The sequence below is a fragment of the Symsagittifera roscoffensis genome, chromosome 2 (assembly GCF_963678635.1).
Source record: "Symsagittifera roscoffensis chromosome 2, txSymRosc1.1, whole genome shotgun sequence".
Taxonomy (NCBI): Eukaryota; Metazoa; Xenacoelomorpha; order Acoela; family Convolutidae; genus Symsagittifera; species Symsagittifera roscoffensis.
Window position 1 is genome coordinate 42774332 of NC_087063.1, and position 27425 is coordinate 42801756.

General features: G+C 34.4%; 1 protein-coding gene across 3 annotated transcripts in view; it reads left to right on the top strand.

Annotated features, from left to right (window-relative positions):
- The first annotated feature begins 1372 nt into the window (after window positions 1-1372).
- LOC134839179 (OTU domain-containing protein 7B-like) overlaps window positions 1373-27425 on the top strand; it is a 36460-nt gene continuing 10407 nt past the window's right edge. For all 3 annotated transcript variants that reach the window (XM_063854639.1, XM_063854642.1, XM_063854641.1), the window contains exons 1-7: window positions 1373-1463; window positions 1551-1685; window positions 1774-2085; window positions 3639-3868; window positions 4145-4335; window positions 23562-23760; window positions 26147-26298. In XM_063854639.1, coding sequence (XP_063710709.1) covers window positions 1373-1463; window positions 1551-1685; window positions 1774-2085; window positions 3639-3868; window positions 4145-4335; window positions 23562-23760; window positions 26147-26298 — 1310 coding nt within the window. The remainder of the gene's footprint in view (window positions 1464-1550; window positions 1686-1773; window positions 2086-3638; window positions 3869-4144; window positions 4336-23561; window positions 23761-26146; window positions 26299-27425) is intronic.

Consider the following 27425-nt stretch of genomic DNA (forward strand, 5'->3'; position numbering starts at 1 on the left):
ATAGGAAGAAGACTGACTAACGTCTAAACAGAGCTTTATATGCTTTTCACCATCTCTGCCAAGCCAGTACTTTTGGTGGTCTTTTCTAACATCGGGTCGACAAAAAACGTTACTGCTTTCGGCTTCGGTCAAAACACTCAAATTAACTTAATTACATGCAGAAATAGTGAGCTCATGGCTGGGTCTCAGTATCCCCAGACCACGAGGTCACTCCTAAAAACAGGGCTACTACTTATTGAATTATTATTGTTTTTGTTCAGTAGATAAAAATCATCATCTCCATCGAAGATGGTTCAACCCTTTCCCCCAACTCCTAGCTTCTCATCCTTATCAAAATGAATCTAGTTGTTAATTAAATTCAATTCAGGACATGACAAGAAGCTAAAAGTTTATATAAAAGAATCAAAGTTTCAGTTCCGAAACCCTTCCGGATTCTTGAATCCACTGAATCAAGCTCGTTAATCTTGATTTCTACGTAATCCGGAAGGCTGTCTTCCACCCTTCACCGGTAGCGACACAATAGTTGCAACTCGGAGTGCTCTCTGTTAACTCCGTGATTTGTTGTCGTTTTTTCTCACAATTTCCGTACTTCTCGCGATCGCAGCTAATGTTGTTCTGCTGCTTTTTAGCTTTTCTGTCAAAATGGCCGTTTCTGACGTTTCTCAGAAATGTTACGTAATCACTTCGAAAATTTAAAAATTAGCAATTTCCGAATCCTTCAACCTTCACGTTTTGTTCAATCGTTCAAATAACGTTCTTAATCCTCCAAAATCACTAACTCGGAAGGCTCGCTGCTAAAATTATAAAATCTGCAGAGATTGCATTTTGGCCATTCTGGTCGAATGTCACATATAAATAGGTTTTTGATACAATCTTGAATGCTTTTCTGCTAACGATGGATCGATCTCAACTTTTCGTAAAGCAATGTCTCGGTTTTCCGGTTCTTGGCAGCAACGATTGATCTTATTCGCGGAAAAACAATTTTCAACAAATCAGCCAACTCTGGACCACTCAGAGGTGAATCGTAGTTGTTGAAGTGTGGGGACAGTGAGTTGTTAATCACGTCGTGCCAGATAACAAACTCCTCTGTCGGTTCAGCTTCACTGATTTCCTCTGCGTAAAGGGCCGATTACAATACCGGACCTTAGCATATGTATCAAAAGGGGTTTCTATTTATTAAATTTATCACAACAATGAGGCTATGATTCTCCTGACAGCTTGGGTGTTTCTTCCACTCGCCTACTTACTACCTTTAACCACTTTTTAACGCCAGCAGAAGAATGAAGGAATAGTGTAGTAACTGACCGGTTATCATGATAATTTTCGACCTGATTTACTCTTCTCCTGAAAAAAGAGTATTATTCTTTTTAGAATGCCAGATGACGTCGTGAAAGACTCATTGTTATCAGAGTTTATCGCCAGGACCGGCAGTGATCCTGCCTTGGCCTGGGATCTTCTAAATGGTCTGTGCTCCTGCCCCTTTACACTAGTGAACGATAAGGGTTATATTTCATTAATATCATTTCTTAATGTATTGTTTTTGTTGCTAGGAACTAATTGGGATCTGGATGAAGGATTGAGAGCGTATGTTGAATTAGCTAATATCCCTAATGACCAATGGCCAGATGTCTTGGATTGTCCTAAAAAGTCTGGTGCCCCATCCAACGCAAGTGGCCCCGCAAAAGGTATTTTAAGTTTGTTTTGAGTCTCAGCGTTTGCCAGAGAGGCAACTTTTTTCGTTCTCATTGTAAATTATGAGTTTCAAATATTTAGATGAACCAAGATTGCCACCACCACCTGCGATGCAGCGTGGAATATCGCGCGTTGAAGATAATAAAGGAATTGTTAAGAAAATGCATAAGCGAAACAGACATAACTCGGGAGAGGCTGCTCTAAGTTCTTTGAAATCTTCTTTATCGACCATATCAGACAAACCCACAGAAGTCAGTTCTTCGCCCAAACCCTTCCCGGATGCCTGCTTTTCGATTACAATACCGGACCTTAGCATGTATCAAAAGGGCTTTCGAGACTATTTGGAGCGAGAATTGGTTGAAAAATCAACCCTAGTCGCTCTCCAGGAATCAGGTAAAGTTTTCAGTTTCCAGTTGGATTTCTTAATTTGAGTTCGATTCAAGTGTAAAATGAAATTTAATTCAAATCAACTGTATATTTGAAAATATTTGAAATCATCTGTTATTTTTGGACGTTTCAAGAAATAACAATTTATTTATTCGCAGGCTGGGTTGTAAGACTAATATTTCTGACCCGAAAAAATAATTTGGAAGGTGACTAGTTTTATGCATTTTTTGCACTTTCGAGAGCAAGTGTTTTGTAATCGGGAGCTAGACTTTTTTCCGTAAACAACTTTGTAAATTTGTAAGAAATTTTTTTAAAAAATTGATCGCTTTATTATCTATTATACATTTAAAGGCGGGCTTCACTATCTTGCCATGTTTAAGCTTTGCAATGCATTATTTCTGCATGTTTAAATTTTTTGATTTGTGACCATTTTGTAGATCTTTCCGGATTTCTTCGAAAACTAACCTCTCAAATCTGGATACTTATTGACTTCACGGAAACTTATTAACTTTACGCTAAAACTACCGTGCCAATTCTGAGGCTGTATTCAATCGAGTAACCCGGCTTTGGAAATCTTCTTTGCTTAAGCTGCCATAATTTGCTTTTTGCAGAAAAACGTTATGGATTTTGAAAGTCTTTTGAACGTTTTTTTTAGAATTTTCGACCGCTTTTTAGAATTTTTTTGATTTTTCGTAAAATTTACACAATCAAATTGGAGATGAAAAGTTCCATTGAAAGAATTTCCCTTGAAAGAAGGGTTGCAATAGTTTTTCCTGCAGAAGCAGCGATTCCCTAATTTTTGTCAGAGAAATGTTATCTCAGTTCCATTGAAACAACTTCCCTTGGAAGAAGGGTTGCGATAATTGTTCCCGCAGAAGCAGCGATTCCCTAATTTTTGTAAGAGAAATGTTCTCCTTGGGAAAATTGGTTATCTCAAATTTTCTTGCTCTAATGATTTATTTTAGTAGAGAAACAGCTACTGTTTCAGGCAAAGTCCAATTTTGAAATCACACTTTTCGTGCCACATTATAGCAAACTCATTCAATGTTAAACACGTACCTCCAGCTTTAGTTGGGCCTGTAGTTGTTTTTTATCGAGACTTAAGACAAATTTGCTTCACATAGTGTTTTTTAATATCTAATTTTCTTTAAAAAACTTTTTTCGCTTTTTATATCGCATGTGATGCGAAGCTCCGCATCTCCGCTGTGTTAAATTTGGCTTTATTTCATGAACAAAGTTCGCGAGACAGTGTATACGAGTGTAGATGAAATCTATTACGTCGAACAGAGGATGATTTAGGTCCTTTTTACGCATATAATTTGACGGCTCTTTAAATTTAACCTAACGTTGAATTGAACCCCGCTATTATAATGGGAGTCTTCAAAGCTTCACGACAAGTCCTATAAGCTGCCTAGTTAGTTTTAACTTTCGTCATACTTTGCCATTTTTTGTATCTGGAGCGTTATGAGACCTTGTTACAAACCAACCTTCCATCATATTCCGTCGCACCCCATTATCATCCTGGTTTTGAGCCTTATAATGAATTCAATACTTAACAGGACGTTTGAACTGGTGGACTGAAAATGGAGCAGCGCAGCCTCTTTACCCTATGGTAACAACGGGTGATGGAAACTGTCTGTTACATGCAGCATCCCTGGCCATGTGGGGTTTCCACGACAGAGAATTAGTTCTTCGGAAGGCGCTCTATGCACCACTGAAGGACGGAAGCGCACATCTGGAAGCTTTCAAGCGGCGATGGAGGTACTCACAGACACTCATTAATCAGCAGGTATGTGTCACGTTTTCTATCCAGTTTTTTTGCCTCTCACTGAAAGTTGGTTAGTTTCTTAAGACAATAAATCTGTATGATGTTACTGGGCTCATGAAACATGACAAAACGGCTAGAAATTTTAAAAGCGACTGTGTACAATTTAACCGATGCTGCAGGTTGAGTTTCTGCAGTGTTCTCACTTCTAGAAATGGTAAAAACAGTTGTTATTAATATAGCATTGGCAAAGTAGGCTAAAATGACGAATGTTTGAGTTAATAAGTTTCGCCCATTCAGTCTGGGCTAATCTGGTCTGATGAGGAGTGGAACCGTGAGTGGGACTGTATGTTGCAATTGGCTTCTTCTGAACCCAGGAGATACAACCAGAGTCAGAACAGTGGCACCTCAGCCACTAGCAACTGTGGACAGCAGGAGAGGACTCACTCTTTCAATGAGATAGACAGGACTGCCGTGGAGGCAACAGAGAAGTAGGATTCTTCTTAATATTTGCCCCAAATTTAAATTGTTATCTCAAAACTATTTAATTTTTTTTTTGATTATTTCATCGGTTGGTTGATAAATTTCCATTGAAACCTGGACTTGATTTGATATTATGGATTAGTTTAACAAAGGAATATCCAGTATGAATATGATTAAATAAATATCTAATGATGCCAGGAACTTTTCATTCAAAAACGGATTTTATAATGCCCACCTAGTTGAGCGACTGGAACCTGATCTAAACTACATTTTATGATTGGATAAATTAAATGTTTTACCAATGTAAAGTATTTAATATTAACCAATCATGATCCATCTAACTAACAACCCACTTATTTGTAAGTGCTGAAGTTACTTGTAATTTCAGCACCAGAGAGATTTGAATTTAACTTAGAAATTAGTTGGACTCTCCCGAGCACTTCAGCAGCCGCAATAAACCAGTATACCCTAGATCTATTGAGCCTAGCAGAGACTAGTTAAACAACCTGAGACTAGATAGTATAAGAGTAAGATTAGGATCGGTATTAGACTAAGAAGTTGCACGAATCTATCCGGCCGAAAATAAGATAGCGTGACGAGCAGACGGTGTACCCTATCCGAAATTACTCTATGAGTTACACTTCGGTCATAACTCATCTGGTGCGACCATAAGTCTCGAACAAGACCTTAATAGATTAGAATTAACCAAAATAGATTAGAAATTAGACAAAAACATTTACAAAAATGTTATACGACAATAATTTAATCGAAATGTCTCTACGACTCAATAGATCAGAGCCAATATTCCGAACCATAACAGAACTACCCGGAATTGGAAGAAGACCTCCAACCAAAGACGACATACGACAAAGTAGAAACTTGCCGTATAGTTATATGATAGTTCGGCAAAAGCCAGAACAAACTTTTATATTTCGAATACTACTTGCAATGAATTTAGATTTCCATTTGCAAACATAAAACCTTGAAGTTACTCTTCAAAATCATTTCAGGCGCTAAACAAATTTATTAATATACAAGAACGATTGATAAAAAGATCTAAGATCGTTTTCCTAAAACTCTGCAGTATTATACAAAACATGGTTGAAAAATATTTATTGGAAAATAAAAATAAAAATTAGTAGCATGACAATAAATGGTTAGTAATCATAAATCATCCTGTTGTTCCAGCTTCATCATCTAAAACATAACAGCAATCATAAACCCACTAATATCATCAAAACACTAAATCTTTCCTTTACACACATTTAAAATTTTATTAAAACTTAAATTCACTTAATTTTAAAACCAGATCATCAAGGCTTATCCTTGGATCTTAAATCATTTTCTACTTAATTAAATTTCAAATTTGATCATCAAGGCTTATCCTTGGATCAAACAGAACAACTTTGTTCTCCCCCACCCACTTAATTAGTGTCTAACGACCTCAAACGTCGATTCACTACCCAACCCTTTCTAAAGACCTAAGACTAATAGAAATTTTTAAACAAAACTAATCATTCAAATTAGGATAAACAGTGAAGAACTTCGGTTATTCATCCTTCACTTGACCCCCCCTCTTACCAGACCCAGGATAAATCTTAGACTTAGTAAGTTTAAAATAGTATCTAACGAACTACTCGCGTTCTAATTATACCTGAACCTTGTGGATCGATTTACTATTCTCCAACCCTTGAACACAATCACTACCCCTAAGTAAGATTAAGTAAGTTAACACCTTAACTTATACTAGCCACGAGAAAGTAAAAAATCATTCTTCGGAATCGATATACTTTTCTCTCCAACCCTGAACAAACAGATCCAGGTTAAGCTAACCAAAAAATCGTAAGAACTAACAGTTTAGGAAAATAGAAATCATTTAACAACCCTTTGCATCCGTCATTCTAAACCTTATGTCATTTAAAAACCTAGGAAATAAACAAACAATCGTTTTACACAATTGTGAAATAGATAACAAAAAATACGACCTTGTAATCACACCTCATACACAAACAGTTGGATACATTCGAACAAAACGACAAACACTAAAAAGAAAAATAATAACGAAACAAAGACAAATAACACGAAAAAGATTTTCAAAAAATCGAAACGCATTTTCAGAATCAGAAACCAACAGTTTAGACGAACTTTACAAACTAAAAGAATCAATAGATAAAAATTGCCCAATTCACGATCAATTATATTTCTCTGACTCAGAAACAACTTCAAATTCATCACAAAGAGGAAAAAGAAGAATAAAAAAGCAGTACAAACACAAACCAGTACATTTATACAATTGGAATCAACCAATTCGACACATTAATAATTACATATTAACAGTAATCGAACGAAAAAATGAGTTCAACGCACACCCCAGGTGAAGAAACTCCAGATGATGATGAAATCTTTCCTTTTATAGTAGACGCAGATACTGATAGAGGACAACACATATTTTGTCAAAATTTACTCGTAAATTTATTTGAACCCGGAATCAGTCCATGTAAAACAGAGTTCCCCGATGTAAAAATCAAAAGACAAATCATAGATCACTATCTAAAAGATATATGCAACATAACACAACAGTATGGAATCTACTCCATAGAATTCACCTCACCAAACCATAATAATAGAAAATATACAATTCAAACAGACGATCTTGATTTAGAATTTTCAAAAGTTTTTTCAGAATATATAAAAAGCATCCAATACCATAACTCACAAAGAGCAAACTCCATATTCACCAATGAAGTTTTCGCAATAATATATAGTTATATTTCGATATTAGAAAACGAAATCCCAATAACAAATGTCTCACCAAAAGAAACATCTAAACATTTGAAAGTACGACATGAAATCACACTACTCTCTAGTTATTTAAACATCATTAAAGAAAATTTCACGAAAGACGACGTTTCACAACATACAAAACACGATCTACAAAAAATTTTGGCATGGTTCATAATAGATTACTTCACACACAATATTGATTTAATTGCACAAGCAAGAAAAAATTTTAGACCCCAAAATTCGAACGATGATACCGCTATCACAGAACAATCAGATTATGTTTGGGACCCCGAATGGTCTCATCCCGCATTTATAAGCTTTCCACAATCAATCTCAAGTCAAGCAATAGGTACAATATCTTACATAAGAGATTATGTAAGAGTAATACCATTAACAATTGATGCAACACCATTAAACTATAATACATTTTTACCCGATACACAAAATAATAGTTTAAACTCTACAGTTATACACAATGAAAACCTCAATGGAACTAGGAATCTTACTCAACAAGATATCCAGACACCATCACACTTCATAAATGAAGAAATTGTACACACAACAACTACACAACAAAGTATTTCACCAATACGCCCAAATTTAACAACACCAAGAAATACAAATCCTTCACAAACACAGGTAACCTTACAATCAACCGTTAAACCTTCGGTTGCCCCTAAATATTCACATATGGATTACCAAACATACAGACCCATGACAATACCACCAAAAACACGCAAAACATTCACTAGAAACAACTTTGCAGACCATAATTATAATTATACACATCCATCAAAAACATATAATCAACCACAAAGAAATTTTAACCAATATACAAGATCTCGAAATTGGGATAACCCAATGGCCCAACCTAATTCAACAAATTTCCAAACAAATCCTCCACGGGATCACAGTGAAAATTACCCATTTTTTCAACAAAATAAAAATAAAAAACAGACATCTTATCAAATGGATTATTTATCCTCAGATGATGATTTCTTACAACCAGATATATTTGCACAAAATACTCAAGAATATCGTAGACAAGGAATACAGAGAACACGTACAAATCATAGAAATTTTTCTCCACAACCAATAGATGCACAAAATCAACAACCAATTCAACAACAAAATCCAATTAATACACAATCTTTTCAACCAATTCAACAACAAAATCCAATGACTGCACACTCGTATCAACCATCACAAATGCAAAATGAAATACCACTCCCATATTATCTCCAACAACATGAGATAACAAGAAACCAACTTTCAAATTTTTCTCAAATGCCAAATGCAGCAGAATCATTACAAATGACAATGAATCCATACCTTATGGGTGGATCATCAATAACATCAAACAAACCTTTAATGGTTTTCACAGGAACAGACCCTGAATACTCTGTAGAAGATTATTTAAATGCAGTAACAGCAAACCTGATTTTAAATATTGGACCTGAACCAATTAATACGCCACTACATCAAAATTGGATACATCGACGCACAGCGTTAATACAAACAACCTTAGATGGCGCAGCCCAAAAATGGTTTTCAGTACTACCTCTAGAAATAAAATCAAACTGGAAAAGATTTACACAAGAATTTTCAAAAATGTTTGACTCCGAAAGAAACAAACAACAACAAAGAGTTTTATGTAATGAAATTCGCAGATTACCAAACGAAACCATCAAGCAAATAGCAGTACGAATCGAAACACTAGTTCGAAAAGCATATTCATTAAATACACATGACTATAAAAACACAAAGATGACAGAAATCTTAATGATGACCTTAACACCACAATTAAGGAAAATAGCAATAAAAAAGAGAGCATCACATCCTTCTTCAATTCGAGAACCCGATTTAGATTTTCGAAAACTAGTAGACAAATTAGAACAAGCAGAAATCACGATGAAACTAGAAGAAACGGAAAATCTGAAATTACAATACGTTAACAGAATTGAAACGACTCCCACTAATATTAATAATATACAGGAATCAGAGACAGACCTCGTTGAAAAAATCACTGAAATACTCAATATCTACGAAAAGAACCCAAACTTTAAAGGCAAACCATCTTTCAAAAAATGGTGTAATTATTGCCGACGATACGGACATAGTATTTCCGAATGTAGACAAAAACAGCAAGATAATCAAAATAAACCTCAAAAATATAAAGAACCAAATAAATCATTCTATCAATACATGAAAAAAGATCAAAATCTACCGAACAAAACAGTCCACAGCAACAACAGTTCAGGAAAACCACTCCCGAACAATACAAATTATACAAGAAATCAATCACCATATAACTCAAGTTATAGAGGAAGATCACCAGAACGAAGAAACACGTATAATTCATCACAAAATCACTACAATAGACCAAATAGTCGAAATAACTACTCCAGATCAAATTCAAACACACAACGATTTGTTTCTAGATCTAATTCCCAATCAAGAAATAACTACTATCCAAACAACCAATCACGAAATTCATCATACAATAGGAATAGAAACTACTCCTATAATCGAAATAGAAGTTATTCAAACAACCGAAACCAGAATTACCCGAACAATCGATCAAGGAATAACTCATATAATAGATCGAACTATAACAGACCAAACAATAATTACCAAAACAGATCGCGAAATAATTCACAAAATCGACACCCAAGTTATAATAATCGTTATAGAAATTATTCCCAATCACCACACCGGAATAATAATAACTATAATAATTCTAATAATCGCCACAGAAGTAGTACACCTAAACATCAAAGACAAATCAATCAAGTACAATCTAACCCAGAAACAACATCAGACCCTCCAGGTATTGATGACACAGTAACTGATACGTTACAACTCAATCAAATAAACTGTACATCATCAGATTCAGAAAGTGATACTGAAAACACTCTTTCTATCAATATGATAAAAGTCGAAAATGACTATGAATCTGTCATATATGAACAACCCTTTTCATCACACATATATGAAAATCAATCAGAATTTCTTCAAAATTATTACACTACACCCATAAATTCCACACCAACGACGCCAGAAACAAATGAGATTAACACTACAGATCAAACCAATAAAAATACCAAAACAAAATGCTTGAATACAAACCATATTTATCAAAATATACAAAAAGAACAACCCAAAGAAAAAATTTGGACAATACCATTTCTCTTAGAAAGCCCAAGAAATAAAGAATTTCAACCACCAGACCTTGAAATAGATTTTTTAATTGATTCAGGAGCAGAATCAAACATAATAAACATCCCCACATGGAATGAAATAAAAACTTTACACCAAAAGTTAATACCTCTTGAAACCTCCAGTAAGTTAGCAACAGCACAAGGATCAACATTGATAAACTACGGAAAAATCCAATTATTTCTCCTCCCCACCAGAACAATGGAACAAAGCAAAATTTTAAATAAGCCATTTAAACAAATATTCCATATCACTGACATTAAATATAATATCATTGGAATACCATTTATTTCGAAGTATATACCAACAATTAACATACTAAATAGTAAAATATTAATCAAAGATAAATATACAAAAACAAAAGAAACATCCTTAACATTTTTTCAAAGATTAAATAAACAACCACCATTCTTTTCAAAATTCTACCCGATATTTAACAAACAAAGAAAACACCTAAAACCACTATCAGGAAATATCTATAATTTTTCAATCAAACAAGTTCACCAATATGATAAAGAACAAAACAAACAAAAATTTTATATGTCAGAATTTGAATTCAAACCTATTCACAAATTTTTCAAAATCACAATCTCATCCATAAAATATTTGAAAAATTCGAATTCCGATATCATTTCCTTACATGTCTATAACAACACACCTTACCAAGTAACATTACCTTTAGGACTTTTAGGATATTGTGAAACCAACGCTACAATATCACCAATACACGAAAAAGCCTATCGCGTAAATAATATACTCCAATTACTAGATATTTGCCAATCTACAATTCTTAATGAAGAATTATCTATAAATAATATAATAAGTAACGAAAACAGAAATACGGATTATTTCACAAAAACTCCATATTTCAAACCTACATTCAACATAAGTAACTACACAGAGGACCAACAAAAATTTTTAACAATGTTTAATTTCCAACATTCACAAATAACACAAGACGAATTCGAAAAATTAGCCAAACAGCTCATTAAATATTCATCAGTCTATGCAACATCAAAATTCGATGTTGGCAAAATCAGTTCATCACTACATCTCCCGTTAAAACCAGACGCAGTTTTCAAAAAACAGAGAGCAAGTAAAGTACCAATTCACTTACATGATAAAGTGAACAGATTACTCGATATTTTAGAACAATACAACATTATATCACCAGTAAACAAAGAAGAACAACCAAAAGGCAACACATTCATCAACCCTGTTATCATTCTAGCTAAAGGAGAATCATTAAAAATCGTTCTCGACGCTAGATACCTCAATTCACTCATAGATGAATCAAAATGTAATTGGCCCATTGAACCAATACAAGTTATTTTAACAAAAATAAACGGCAAATACTTTACAACCGCCGATATGAATAGTGCATACAATCAAATGCCACTAGATGAACAATCACGACGTTTAACACAATTTGTTATAGGAAACCAACAATATGAATTCAACCGCTTATTCTATGGAATATCCATAGGACCAGCAGCATTTTCAGCTTTTATGAGCAAAATTTTTAGACCACTAATACTCAAGAAAAACGCAATCACCTATTTAGACGATGTTTTTATGCAATCACAAACAAAAGACGAGATGTTCAATGTTTTAGAAAAATATCACCAAATACTTCAGAACGAAAATCTGAAGGCCGCCCCCGATAAATCACACTTCTTTTTGACAAGAGTTAAATTCTTAGGACATAATATAGAAAGAAAAACAATCACTCCATTGAAATCACGCATTGACGCTATTCAAAAACTTCAACCACCAACAAATAAAAAGAAAATCCAAGAATTTCTTGGAATGTTAAACTTTTTAAGTAAATATGTTTATAAAATGCAATTATATCTACGACCATTTTATAACATCCTTAGACAACAAAATAATTTTGAATGGAACACAGAACATCAAACACGATTTGAAGAAATAAAGAAACTTTTAACTGAACAAATTTCAAACACAATTCCAGACTCAAATCAACCATTTTATGCAATGTGCGATGCTTCGAACTTTGGCATCGGTGCAGCACTATTACAATCACATAATGGTACAAATAAAATGAACCTCATATCAGCAAATTCTCGACTATTCACTCAAGCAGAGCTACGACTCTCAACTCTAATGAGAGAATGCACAGCCATAATATATACACTGACAGAATATGAATTTCTGATACTTGGATCAAAACATCCAACAGTTCTATTCACAGACCATAAACCAATCATTTTTCTTTTTACACAAAAGTCTAATCCAAACCACCGAGTTTACAGATTTCAACTAATTCTAATGAAATTTCCAAACTTACATATAGTTTGGACTGCAGGAAAAAATCTTGCATTACCAGACACCTTAAGTCGAAATACACCACCTGAATTACTTACACGAAAAACAACAGTTGAAATACCCAAAAACATAAAATTCTACCTTGCAGAAAACGAAACATCACCCCGATTGGAATGCAAATATGCAGTAAAAACTGATATTGAACAATCACAAATAAATAATTTACAACATTTCCCACTTTATTTAGATTGTCAAAATAATCATTATGAAGTTGATCTACTTGGAACATCAACTTTCAAACCAATCCCATATTCTCAATGGATCAAAAATAACACCCAACAAAAACGAACAAAACAACACCCGCCTAAAAAAGACCATTTTCCACTAATTGAAAAAGAAGATTTAACTGATAAAATAAATTTATCAGGACCACAAACAAATGATTCAAAATACACAATAAATCAAGTTTTTGACCTTCACGACCCACTTGACACAATACCCTTATCTAAATTAGAAATCGAAAACATTTTTCTCCCCCCAACAGAAACAATTACAATTTCAACACTGAAACAATATCAAAACCTTGACCCAGTAATTCGACAACTGAAATCATGGCACAAATATAAAACTAAACCTATCAAAGCAGATTCAACCATTCTAGGAAACAAAACACTCCTCCGATACTTTCGCAAATTTAACAACACAACAATTAACGAAAATACAGACCTTTTAGAGTATAACCTGAATGAATCTACAGTTCCATGTCTCCCTTTAAGTATGATTCTTATAGCTTTTAATATTTCACATACACAAAATATTAAAGGACACTCTGGATCAGAAAAAACATATTCAAATTTTATACAAAATTTTTACTTCCCAAATGCACCAATTTGGATAAAAGTACTATGCAATGATTGTATAGTATGTCAACTAAATAAACCTTACCCAAATCAAAAACAAATAGCACAAAAACAAGATTTTAAAGGACAAAGTTTGTACTTTAACCATCGTATCTCATTTGATACTAAGGGACCAATTTCACCCTCATCAGAAGGAAACTCCTACATTATGGTAATTGTTGACGCATTTACACATTATGTAGCACTTAACCCAGTACCACATTGTAACGCTTATTACGCTTACACAACGCTCTATGAACACTGGATAGCAAAATTCGGACTACCAGAAATTTTAGTTACAGACAACGGTACAGAATTCATAAATAATGAAATTATCACACTATGTCATTTATATAACATTAAACACAAACCACGTACATCTCATGCACCTTGGACAAACGGCTTAGTCGAAGGTATGAACCGTTCATTACAAGAATATCTTAGATGTATCATCAACGGAAATGATACAAAATATACCGAATGGTCAGCAGATGTAAAATTATTTCCCTTAGCATATAATTCACAAATAACGACAACTTTAGGAATGTCACCATACGAAATGGTTTTTAACCAAAAGCCACGCAAACCAATAATGTTTACAGCAAATTCTCATAAAAACGCACAAGGTTATTGTCAACCAAATAAAGACTCAATTTGTTATAACCTACCTTTACATACACATGATGAAGATCATTTTCATCACCCACAAATTCTTAAACTAGCCTCCGGTACACACACCGAATGGATTCTAAATAGAGATAAAAAACACAATGAAATTTATCAAAAAATAACAAAAAAGTTATTACAAAGACAAAACATCAATGAACAAATCAATTCACGTTTTACACCAGCCTCCGATTTAAAAATTGGAACATTTGTTTTAATACCTAATTTTAATACTCAAAAAGGAATTTCTAAAAAATTACAACCCCTTCGAAAAGGACCATACCAAATAATTGCAAAACCCACTGATGTCACATATAAAATTACCGACTCAAACACAAAAGAAATCGTTCAACATCGAAACAACCTATTACCTTATTACCCAAAAGAATACGCACTCCGCGAATTAACTCAATTATATTCTTTCACAGGATTAAAAATCATTCAAAATGAACCACATCTGAAAAACACAGAACAAAATGATAACCCCACCGAAAATCAAAACACAAAACCAACCGCCACCAAAAACAATACACAAAACCATAAAGAATCTCCAAAACAAAGAAAAAATAGAAAAATGACAGAACAAATAATACCCCAAGAAGAAATAGACAAATCTGAACATAGAAAAACAACAAGACTCCGAAATCAACCACGTAAAAACTACAAAATGTTCATCCCCCAATCTAAAATATTAAAGAAAGTAGAATTTAAAAAGTAATTTTAAGATTTCATACTTCACAATCTTGAAACCTCCGTAACATTTTTCATTTCAATTTTTCAAAATAACATGCTCACAAGTACGCAATAATTCTAGTTCAAAATAGACCAATAGGATTCATCCAATCCGCCACTTTCTCTAACTCAAACTAAGATCAATTAGACGAATAATCTAGAACTCCAGGCACATCTCTAACTATAACTTTACAACCTCCAGGTCAAAAATAAGCAAATCACTCCAACTTGACAGCTAAAATAAATATCACCATAATACCGTACCCCTCCCTTATCTAATAACCCAAAGATCAACAATATTTCCCCAACTCAGACCACGAATACCCCCAAAACAAATTTGATAACTTAGCCTAAAGTAACAAAATGAAGATTTTAATTAGCCTAAAGTATAAAAATCTCACCATACCCCGGATCATTTGACAAACAAAAATAAAGAAAAAGACGACCTCCCAGTCACCATGAAAATTGCCCCCAACAATTTTTTACAAAACTCAACCCACTTGTCAAAAAAAATAATAAATAATTCGACCACACTAGAAAATCGCCTCAAACAGCAAAAAATATTCGACCAAGAGATCATTTCTTAAATGCTCTTCTCTCAAACAGTTGCTCAAATACTTATAAATTTTAAACATTTTTTTTTCAATACTTGAAGCCTTTATAATATTTCTTTTTGATATACTTGAATCTTTTCTAATAATCCTAATCATTTTTTGTAACATTTTTTTAATTTTCTACACTATTCTCGAACTATTCCTCCAACTTTCCAAAACCCTTGAATATATCCACAGGTACGATTTTAACAACTTGTCTAAATGATACGAACAATTTTCAGTAGAACCGATATTTTTTTATTGTTTGTAATTTTCATAACATTTTTATCATCCCTCATTTTGACCATCTGTAAATGTATAAAGAAAGCAATCCTCACATTTGCCCTAGCAACAGTCCTTCTAATTCTTTTTTTGGAAGAATATTATAATAAACACAAAATTTCTCACTAAAGTAATAATTCAAAAAACCATCAAAAATTGCTACCCAACAGTCACAGCATCAGTCTTCACCGACATCATCCCAAGATAACCAAACACCACCTTCAACTACTCAAAATCCTCAAACGTCTACACGAATTTCTTTTCAAGACAATCCATACACTTTTGAAGAACGACATACTCGTTTATCAGAACCACTAGAACCAGTCCAACGACAAGCACCTTTAAGCGAACCAACATATAACCTATACCCAACACTACCACAAGAACTAAGTAGAATAAGAAATTCTAGTCAAAGCCAAAATACAGTCGAAATAAATAGACAAATTATACATCCTCGACGAAACAGAAATCTTCAAACTCCCCGAGTTCATTTTGATATACCTCAATCCCCATCACAAAACACTCCAGAAAACCCCATTGGTATATTACCAGAAACCCCTACGCTTCTTTCACAACGTAGCACCTCAAGCCTACCATCAGATTACTTAGGTTCAACACCAACATCTGAGCAAATACGTGAAAATCCCTTTAACCCCCCAAACCAGGCATCGCGACTACCATATTGGACTACACATTCATTTACACAAGGTGAACCAAATTTAGTCAATGACCCCATAGATATTTCTACGGATACAACAACATCCTCATCACTACCAGAAACATTATCACTACCATCAACACCATCAATAAGCCAGTTTTCACCACCACCCTTTAACTTAAACTTTCCAAATAATCTCGACGCCAGATATCGAGAACAATCATCAATAAATATTCCTTTAAGACTAGATTGGAATACATTCACAGCACCTCCACCACTATTTGGACAACATCAAGAAAGTAACCGCCTTCATAACTGGGCACTTAATAGATTACAATATCGCCAAGATATTCACAACGATATCCGTGATCACAATATTCAAATACTCCAACAAAACAGTTTACAATTAAAGTTTGAAATCACAGTTAAGTTAAATAATATTACCCAACATCCCTACCCATTAAATCCACCTAACATAACAGCTCAATCACTACCACCACCTTTTATAACTACTGAAGTAATATACAAATACGACAGATATACCAAAAACACAATTGGCTACATTACATTTTATAATCCATACTCAGGATTATCATACACATGTATATTCTAAAATTATTAATTTTTCTCCAACTCCCTTTTCTAGTAATCTCAAATCAAAACATAAACCCTTCTCCTCGTACAGGACCACAAGATTTACTAGTAACACATTACGATTGTGAAGAAAATGAACAAAAAACACTACACAAATATGCAATAAATCAAGTATCACAATGTGAAACCGAACCACAAGCTATAGAAACCACAGATGTAATAGCAACACTCTATTCAAAAGCCCGAGCAACAACAGTTACAGGTTATAAATTCACAGCAACATTTTCCGAAAAGAAAGTACATTGTTCACAAGTCTCGAATGGAAACAAAAACCGACTTGACCATGAATCATTCTATCAAAGTAATATAGAACGTCTTTTACATCTCAATCCCGACGATTGTAAAAATGAATTACTAAGACTAAACATCACACAAAATAAAAACTCCCAAAGAAAATTAGTTAATTTTCAAGTTTTTTCAGACTCTGTACATCAATCACAACTTGAAAGACACCAAGGACATATAAAACTAGACGAAAAATACCCGTATAACGGCGCACACGGACGATTAACCTATGACCTACACGATAAACATTGGATACCACACATTGGTATAAATGACCCATCAAACTGCAAAGCAGACACTAAAAATAAAGGATACCAAGAAATAATGTTTTTCGATTGGAAAATACAACTCGAAAAAATACAACTAACACGAGATTTATCAGATAATACAATGATCTATCAAGGAATCCGATTACCTTGTAAAAATGATCAAGGTTATTGCGACCCTACAACGAGAACACAAGCAACAATTGTTTGGTTCCCCGAAGATACATGTACAACATTTCAAGTAGCAAAAATACACGCTCGTATGATAAAATTTCACGAAAAATATTTTATACAATCAATTCCATATGAACAAGTCCATCCATCACGAAAACTAAGTTCTAATTTTAGAAACATAGACAATATAGAAAACAAATTGACACGTTTTCAAATATATCAAGAAACAGAACTTGCATGTAAATACAGGAATCCACTTCACAGAACACAATACTCTGAAATATTAGTTGAATACGAAAAAGGATTCGACATGACCACTGGAAAAATAAAAATCGACCCATATGCCACAGGTCATCCTTTAAACGAAGGAACATCCTATATACCAGTTAATTTTCAAAAAAGCAACGGACAACCTGGTGGACATCTAAAACCTCAGGACACCAGAAGCACACGCTTACAAGAATTATCACTAATGAACACTACATATTTCGGTAATATCCACTATGATATTCATTTAGATATGAAACTAGATTATACAATTAGCCGAATTTTTCAAGAAATGTCACTCTCCGAATTAGAAACACTACACCAATTATGCGAATTAGAACGAACACAAATATTACAATCACTTGCACTAGCAGTATTAAAAATACCCTATGCAGGATACTTATTATCTGGAAATAGATCAAATTTTTTAGACTATGAAGGAAACATCTTATGGTTTTATACTTGTACTAAAAAAGTATCACCACTATACGTTTTTGAAGATAAACGATGTTATAAAAGAATCCCTATCTTTTATAAGAATAAAGTACATTTCATGGATACACTTTCACGAAGAACCTATTTCTGGGATACCGCAGTCCCATGTGGATCAGAAAACAGCCACAATGTAGTACAACTAAACCCTGATGAAAATAAATATTATCTTCTCACTCCATATCCCACATTAATGCAATCACTCAAAAAATTTTCACCAGAAAGCATTCGCGCTATTGCCCGAAACCCAAATATAGACTTACAATCAATAGGAATCTATTCAAAATCAGATATTCAACATCACATTAGAACACAACAATTCCAAGAATTATTAACACAAATGGACACTATACAAAGACAATCAATAGACCAAAATTTACGCAAATTTGCAGAAACCGCAGGATTTGCCGATATCTACACGCAAGACTATAGCGGATATTTTAAGGACATTAAAGATTACATATATCTAAACGGTGAAAAATACCGTCCCCAAGATATATCACCAATTAACATTTTTAGCTTTGTTACACTCAAAAATGAGATCCTCGATTTTCTAGGATGGCCCTACTACATCTTAGAAAAATTGACTATTTTATACGCAATGTTTAACTTTATTGGATTTCTTTTCTCACTTTTAAAAGGAATCTACAACACATGTGCTATACACACACAAGTAAACAGACAAGCAAGTGTAGCACGCATACTATTTGCAGGATTTTTTGGAATCTTTTCTACATCTATAAACAAAATTCTTTTAGACGCACAAATAAAAGAATATAACACAAAAATAACAACACGACAAAATACATACGACGAAGAACATAACAATGTAGACATAACGCCAACGGCACCACAATTACCAGCCCTACCAAATAACCATCCACTATCCCTAGTCCCACGAAATTTTCGAAACTTAGCCATCACACATAATCCAAATTTTCGACTCACCACATCACAAAGTCCCATTCAACATATAATGACACACCAGTCACAAGATGATAATACTTATGAACAAATTATTGAACAACCCCATACCACCGCTTTTCAGTCTCAAAATAATCATTTTTTTAGCCCACGATGAGCCGCCAACTTGGATCACTACACCGATCAAATTCCCACCCAACCAATCTTACCTCTCCAATCCCAATAATACCACTTTTTGCTTTTCCGCCACCCGATTTCCCATCTAGTAATGTAACATCAGGCATGAATTCCGATACTAATTCACACATCTCAGTTTTATATTCCATCTCACAACTTAATAACCCGAATATTGAAACCCCCGATGAATTTGCCGACTCAGAACCATCCCCATCCAATAATTTTCATAACTCTTCTAATTTTTCTCAACCCCCTTTTCAACCCATATTATCCAATAACCCTGACCCAATTACTCCCACACCCTCTTATGCTTCCCAAGTTACCCCAACCTACTCCTCATACCATTCTGATCAATCATCTCATTCTCCAGACACCCCCCGAATCTCCCCAGAGCTAGATAATTTTATTACCCTTCAACAACAACCCTACCACCTTAATACCCCAACCATAAATCAAATCTCCTCCACAATAAATTCATCCAACCCCCCTACCCCTACACCCTCTTCAACTTATACTGAATCACTAGCACCATCATCCACATCAACTGAATCTTCACTCAACACTAATAGAGCTTACCGCACTTTTAAAAGAAAGTTCCCCAACCATCCTTTCCCAGCAAAACCAGGAACAGCCCGTGAATACATCAACCACCCCAAGCATACTAACACAAAAGAATTTTTAGCCATCACCTTACCCTCATTCCCACAATACACCTTAAACACCCCCCACGACACTAACGAAACACGCAACTTCGTAGATGAATACGTTTTAATGCCTACTCTCTCTTGGACCTCATATTATCATTTCACTAACCCTCTTTGCTTACCTTTATCTAACACTCACATCGATATAGAGCGAAATACGGACATACTATATCGACTCACTACACCACTAACACCTAGACAATTTACTTACGTTGGATATAAAAAATCACTAAAAACACACACTGCACCTAGAGCTCACGAATATACACTCGAATACTATGATCACAACATCATCAGAGCTAACCAAGATCAATTCTTAGACGACGATCGCTTCGCTAATCCACAAATTACCGAGAAATTTTTCATCAAGACACCATATACATTCACACTAAACATCTTCGACCGAAAGTTTGATCACATTATTTCAGAAGCACTAACAGACACACAAGCATACGAAAGTTTTAAAGAACGCTTCCAAATATTTTCACTAACCTTTCATTTCCTTGCACCACACGAAAGAGATTTACACTGCTCACACGATATTATGTTGCGCACTAAACAAACCCACACATATAGTTATTATCGTTTCATCCAAAATCACTTTGACCTACACACACCCTCTAGACAACCACACCATCGTTTTCAATTCATTAATTCCAAATACACTTCACCATTTTTCCTAAATTTCACATATTGTATTAAAGACACTAACCTCCATGGTATTCTTCGTAATTATGACCCCATAACCCAAATGTACATCTTCTGTCCCATTACCAAGACCTTCAACGCCGAAGAATCCCGACCCTTCCTTATTCCGCACGAGTTTGTACAACCCATAGAAATCCCAATTTTAGAATTCATCCACAACACTAAATTCAATCACAAATTATATAACTTAATCCAAAACACACCTTATGAGTTTGCAGTTGGCACTGAAGAACTAACCACTATCAAGGCACTTCAATTGCTTTGGCCACTGCTTCAAACTAAAAATATCATCCGCATCTTAGCTAAACTACTAACAACTTCAGAACTAATTCACGACATCTTCCCCCACGGTTTTTTCCCCGACGACTAACAGGTAAGTATGAATTAAATGAATATTACTAACTAATTAAAATATTAAAAAACTCACCATACTTTATTCATGTTTTCTTTAGATTTTTAGCCTTCATCCGACGATCACCTACAAAAGCCACAAAAGACAAATAAAAATCGCAAATTTCATCAAACAGATTTCAAAAATTCTATTAATCTCTTACACTTATAAATTTATAAATTTAATACCAATGCAGTAAATTCATTTCTAAAATTTTCCCCCACAAGCAGTAAATCTAATTATGATGAAAATTTGTATCTTAATATTCCCCCATGACTAGCAGTAAATTTCTAAATTCTATGTAGTAAATTAAATAAATGCAAATGCAGTACTAACCTTTTGATATTTTCATTCATTCGCACAGAAATTCTATCCACACTCGCACAGCTCGCCCACGAAGAATTGTTTAAAATAATGAATTTCAGTTTCAAGTTTTCACACTCAACAACTCTAACATATAATAACATGTTTCAAACTTTCCTTTAGCCCGGTTGGAAAGGAATCATATACTAAACAAAACTAACCAACGCAGCTTACTAAATACCACAAATCATAGAATAACAGCATGACTTAGAAAAAGAAACCAACGGTACCCAAACCGGATTAACCCAGTTTAAAACTGGATAATTTATTCTTTTGAAGACTATTATAAAGTCTAAGAAAGAAATAATAAAACACAAAAAAGTCGAAAGACAAACCCATACCACAAACAATTTGATTTTTGAAAAAAGGACACAACCAACAAAACATAAGTAAGACCACAACAAATTCAACATAAAACATTGTCACATAACAGGACCCCTCACAAAAACCGCATGAAATCATACTCCCACTCCTGGCCTAACCCACCAGGAAGGACGTCCTGAGCATGCTCTATAGCCGGCCTAACCCACCGCGCTACATCCACGCTTTGTGACCACACCACTATTTTTAATAAGAGCTACTCAAGTGTGAGTAACTCTTCAAAATAACCGAACTAAAACAAAAAGCTTTTGTGAAAACAACTAACTAAAATCATTATTAAAAAATATTAAACTAATAAAAGTTTTAAAAAATGTAAAATCACATGATGCAATATATAGATCAGAATACAACACCAAGGACGAACATCAAAAGACAAGACGACCCCACTACACTCGAGAGAGAATGACCAACTACAATCGATATGCCGCTCACAATCACAACTCAAAGGATTTAGAGTACGACTTGACCTCGCAGAAAAGGACTTCATTGAACTAGACCAATGACCACCTCGATGTTCAAGTATACGTACAGATCCGAGTAACCAGGCATCCCCTCCACGCACAATCTCCACGCCATTCCCAAACTAGATCATACACAAAAGAAGTTCTCCACGCAGAACAGAAAAACCTGACATAGTAAACCATTCTGAAATCAGATTTGAGTTTGTTGCAAAGACGTAGTCGTTGTCACTAGAAGACACAACGTCTTATGTCTCTAACTCCAGCTTCCTGGAACTTCCCTAACAAAAGAGGAAACGGAAGAAAATTATGATGTTCGCCAAAAACAAACGTCCATCATCCATCCTTCGAATTGCAGAAGAACTATTCTAAAAAACTCTGTAAAACCCGGATGGGTGGAACCTGATCTAAACTACATTTTATGATTGGATAAATTAAATGTTTTACCAATGTAAAGTATTTAATATTAACCAATCATGATCCATCTAACTAACAACCCACTTATTTGTAAGTGCTGAAGTTACTTGTAATTTCAGCACCAGAGAGATTTGAATTTAACTTAGAAATTAGTTGGACTCTCCCGAGCACTTCAGCAGCCGCAATAAACCAGTATACCCTAGATCTATTGAGCCTAGCAGAGACTAGTTAAACAACCTGAGACTAGATAGTATAAGAGTAAGATTAGGATCGGTATTAGACTAAGAAGTTGCACGAATCTATCCGGCCGAAAATAAGATAGCGTGACGAGCAGACGGTGTACCCTATCCGAAATTACTCTATGAGTTACACTTCGGTCATAACTCACGACTCCCATCTGTCCTGTGGAGTTAATATCTGAAAATAACTACCAAGTGTATTTGTTAACCAGGACCAACCTTTCCAACACCAGAATGAGAAGTTCAACAACCTCCGGTTGGACACCACAGCAACATTCACAATCAAGACAGACAACCACTAGCACTAGTTCCAATCAAATGGTAGACAGAGATCAGCCGCCAATGAGCAATGCGAATAGAAGTGCAAGTGTAGACAGCATGGCCAGTGAGCAGTATGAGAGTTTAGAAGAGGTAAGTACTCGGAGAGAGAGAGAAACCTCGATAGAATCCAAAGCAGCTGCGAGTTTGTTACACCTATTTTCGATACAGGCGAATAAAAGTGAGGTGGGATTCTTTGTCAAATTGGGATAAACTTCCTTTCGGGGGAAAATTTTATCTCACAGAATTATTGAAATATTGAAGTGCTGAGTTGCTTATTTTTAAATCATATTTGTCTACTCGTCATCCTTTGACATTGACGCGTGCTGATATTTGTGGTATATCAAATTTTACAGCGCGAAGTTTCTGGTAGTACTTTTTACGCTTGCGCTCAGTAAGCGTTATCAAATGGGGATAAAGCCGTTTTTTTTTCAGATTAACTTTTTCATTGTGATGCTGATATGCTCAATATCTTGAAATTTCAAGTTTAGCTACCGATTTCTGAAACTATTTTCTGCTGGAAAATGCTACAGCCAGAGTTCAAAGCATTTTATGTATAATTAAAGAAAGTCGATATTTTTTTCGCTACCATTTTTTGGCTTCATTGTTGACAGCTTGCGCCCTGTCTGTTTAGTTACCAAATTGTGTATACCACATCCTTGCTTTAATTCTGTCGGCTCTTTTACTAGAATTTTCCTAGAAATTTTCCGGTGTTATTTTGAGATAAATTCCTCAAGGACCCCTTTAAAAATTTAATAAATTTTAAAATAAAAAAACATATTTTTTTAAATTTTTTTTGTTTTTCTAGTTATTTCCTAAATGGTAACTTCGTTCGAAATCCTATTTGCTAGTTCTTGAGGGTCATATTCTTTTTATTCTATACTTGTTCTACTTAACTGAGCTCAAGTTCATTTTTTGAAGAGTAATGAACGATGTGAAGACTCTTAAAGGTCTTGCTAATTTTTTGTTTGCTTAAAAAGTCTCTAATAACCACAGATTTGCATTCATACATATTGATACATTTGTGATTGCACTCAGGTACATATGATTTTTATTGAGTTCAATTGAAATTCATCTGCTGAAAGTGGCGTAAATAGCACTCTCCAAATGCGAACGTGGAAATGGCGCAAAAAAAGCCTGAACGGTTTCTAGTTTCGAAAGTGGAATTTGATTTTTCAATTTCCAGCGGAATAAAAACTTTACCTATTGATCTCTAGTTGGGTTCAAGTTATCAGAAAAGCGCCAATCATAAATTGTTCTAGAAATTCAAAGAGCTTAAAGGGCATCTATTGTTTTCTTTGAAATTCGAAAATGAGATTTTTTTTCAAGAAAGTCGGTGTTTTTTTTGTTTACTTGCGTTCATAGTTTTTTCCAATCTTCGATTGGCTATGTTTTACACTAACCAGTGTAGTGTATTACTATGACTCCACTTATTTTCCAACCTAACTCGCAGATAAAGGTCCTCATTAGGGTGCAAACTTTTGTCGTTTTCTCGCTAGTGTTAGCGAAGCGCAGCTTCGCCTCGTGTTGAATGTTCTTGCGATCAGTTTTTCATCAATAAAGCCTAATTCATGTAGAACAATAGCTGTTTTGATTTGTCGTTTTTGATTCGTCTAACTTGATTTGGCAAATTGCCTGCGTTCTTCTAGATGAGATGTTTTTTTTTTTATAGAATCATTGGGTTATATAATGTTAATTAAAATACTTTTTTAAAACCTGTTTGCATGCCCATAGATGTTTTTCGTCTAAACTTCTAGTCAAACGATCTTAAAAAATAGTGTATTTGATAAGAACTCATCTTGTATGATATGTAACTGTTGATTTTTTATTAAATTCAACGGATTAGCAAAAAAAAAATCAAAAAATTTTTATTGAGATTTTTCTTTCAACAAATTTTAGTTAATGTTTTAGCCTCTTTGAAAGTCTACATTTGATTTGCGCTCTTAAATCAAACCAAGTACTAGATTCAGCTACTCTACGAATATTTTAGGACAGTTGAAGCAAAGTTTTCCCGTTCCATTCAAAAATACGTTTTCATCTACTTGCTTGACTTTAAAGCACCTTTTTCATGCCATTTGTTGCCTTTGGCAGTGGATTTTGTAGCAGATTCTATAACAATGAATGGCTGTTCTGCTGTTTGCTTTTGATTTTCAGTTTAATGGTATCATTAATTTTTGTTTTGCGAGATTTTTTGATAATGACCCAATGGTTTTCGGCTTCCTGCTTTACGGCTGAATTTCTGTCGGCTAAGTTATCGAAAAATAGTCTTTTCTTTCATTTTCGGTTTCAGTAAAGAAGAACGCGTTTTTCAAGTGAATGTTCATGAACCAAGCTAGTTTTCAATAATTCAGGCCAGGCTTTGGAAAAACGTATATTTAAATAGTTCTTTTTCATAATTTCATGACTGATGCGGATATCCGCTTAGCCTCTGAGCAGACTACTTCATCTAATCAATAAATAGTTTTTTTTGGTGTTTCAGTTCCACGTATTCCTGCTGGCGAATATTCTGCGCAGACCTGTCATCATAGTGGCGGACTTGTTCCTGAGGGACAACAGGGGCGAGAACTTCGCACCCATTCCCTTCGGAGGAGTTTACCTGCCACTAGAGTGCAACTCACAACAATGTCATCAGTGAGTGACCCCTCCCAGTCATTCTCTTATGTGACATAATATCGGTTACATAGCAGTATTTGGACAACTGCGTATTCAGACTCGTCAGTAAGTAGACAAACACTGTATTAACCAATCAGAATCGAGACAAGGAAGAAATGAATAACAATTATTTATTTATTTCGTAAGTTTGCTTTCTCATCTCGATTCTGATTGGTTAATATGGTACTTGTCTGCTTACTTACGAGTATGAACACGCGGTTGTCTAAATACAGACCGCACTCCCATAATATCCTTCTGCTTCTAAAAACAATGTAGGTTCGAGCTCAAATTAAAAATGACTATTATGTTTGCAAATCTCAAGTGGCCAAGTCTCGAATCCCGTATGATCTGAAGTTAATAAATGTATTATTTAGCAGGCATGTACACTTGCGAGTGCAATTGTCTTTTATTCGGGAATTAAGACAGTTTTCTAGCAAAACGGCTTCTCTTACTTATATTTAAGAAATGGAGCCTGCTTTATTAAGAGTCAATGGACGAAGATCAGACAGGCATGTAGGTCCTTTTTTTGCTTTGTTTTTTTTTTAAAGGAAAAAGTCGCGAAATTTTATCACGGTCTAATCTGATTTTTTTGCTGTTCGATTTTATTCGCCGAAAAGAAAGCATATTACCCTCTGGAATGCCTTGTTTATGAGAATGTTAGTCTGTTTGTTATTGTTCTGACTTTCGATACGAAAGTAAGGGAATATTTGTGCTCGGGGTGGTTTTTTTTATTCAGACAAATTTAGACTTTTTAACTAGCCGTTTTTGACGGAATTTTCTTATATCATTCGAAAGTTATTGTTGTCCTGAGCTTAAATTTGAAAAATATTTCACCTGTGATCATTTTTTGTAAAGTTATGAGGGTTTAAAGGGTGTCATTTTGGCTATTTTGACCAATTTGGGACAATTAACGCGCGATATAATTCGAGCTATTAACGCGTAAGCGGAGATTTAATCCGTCTTTGAAATCGTTCCAAATTGGTTGAACGAAACTTATTTGCCATAATTGATTTGTTACAAGGAACGAAATCTATCCTTTTGTACTTTATATGGCGTGTTGGGGGATGATTTTCATAAAAAATTTCAAATTTAAGAAAAAAAGTTTT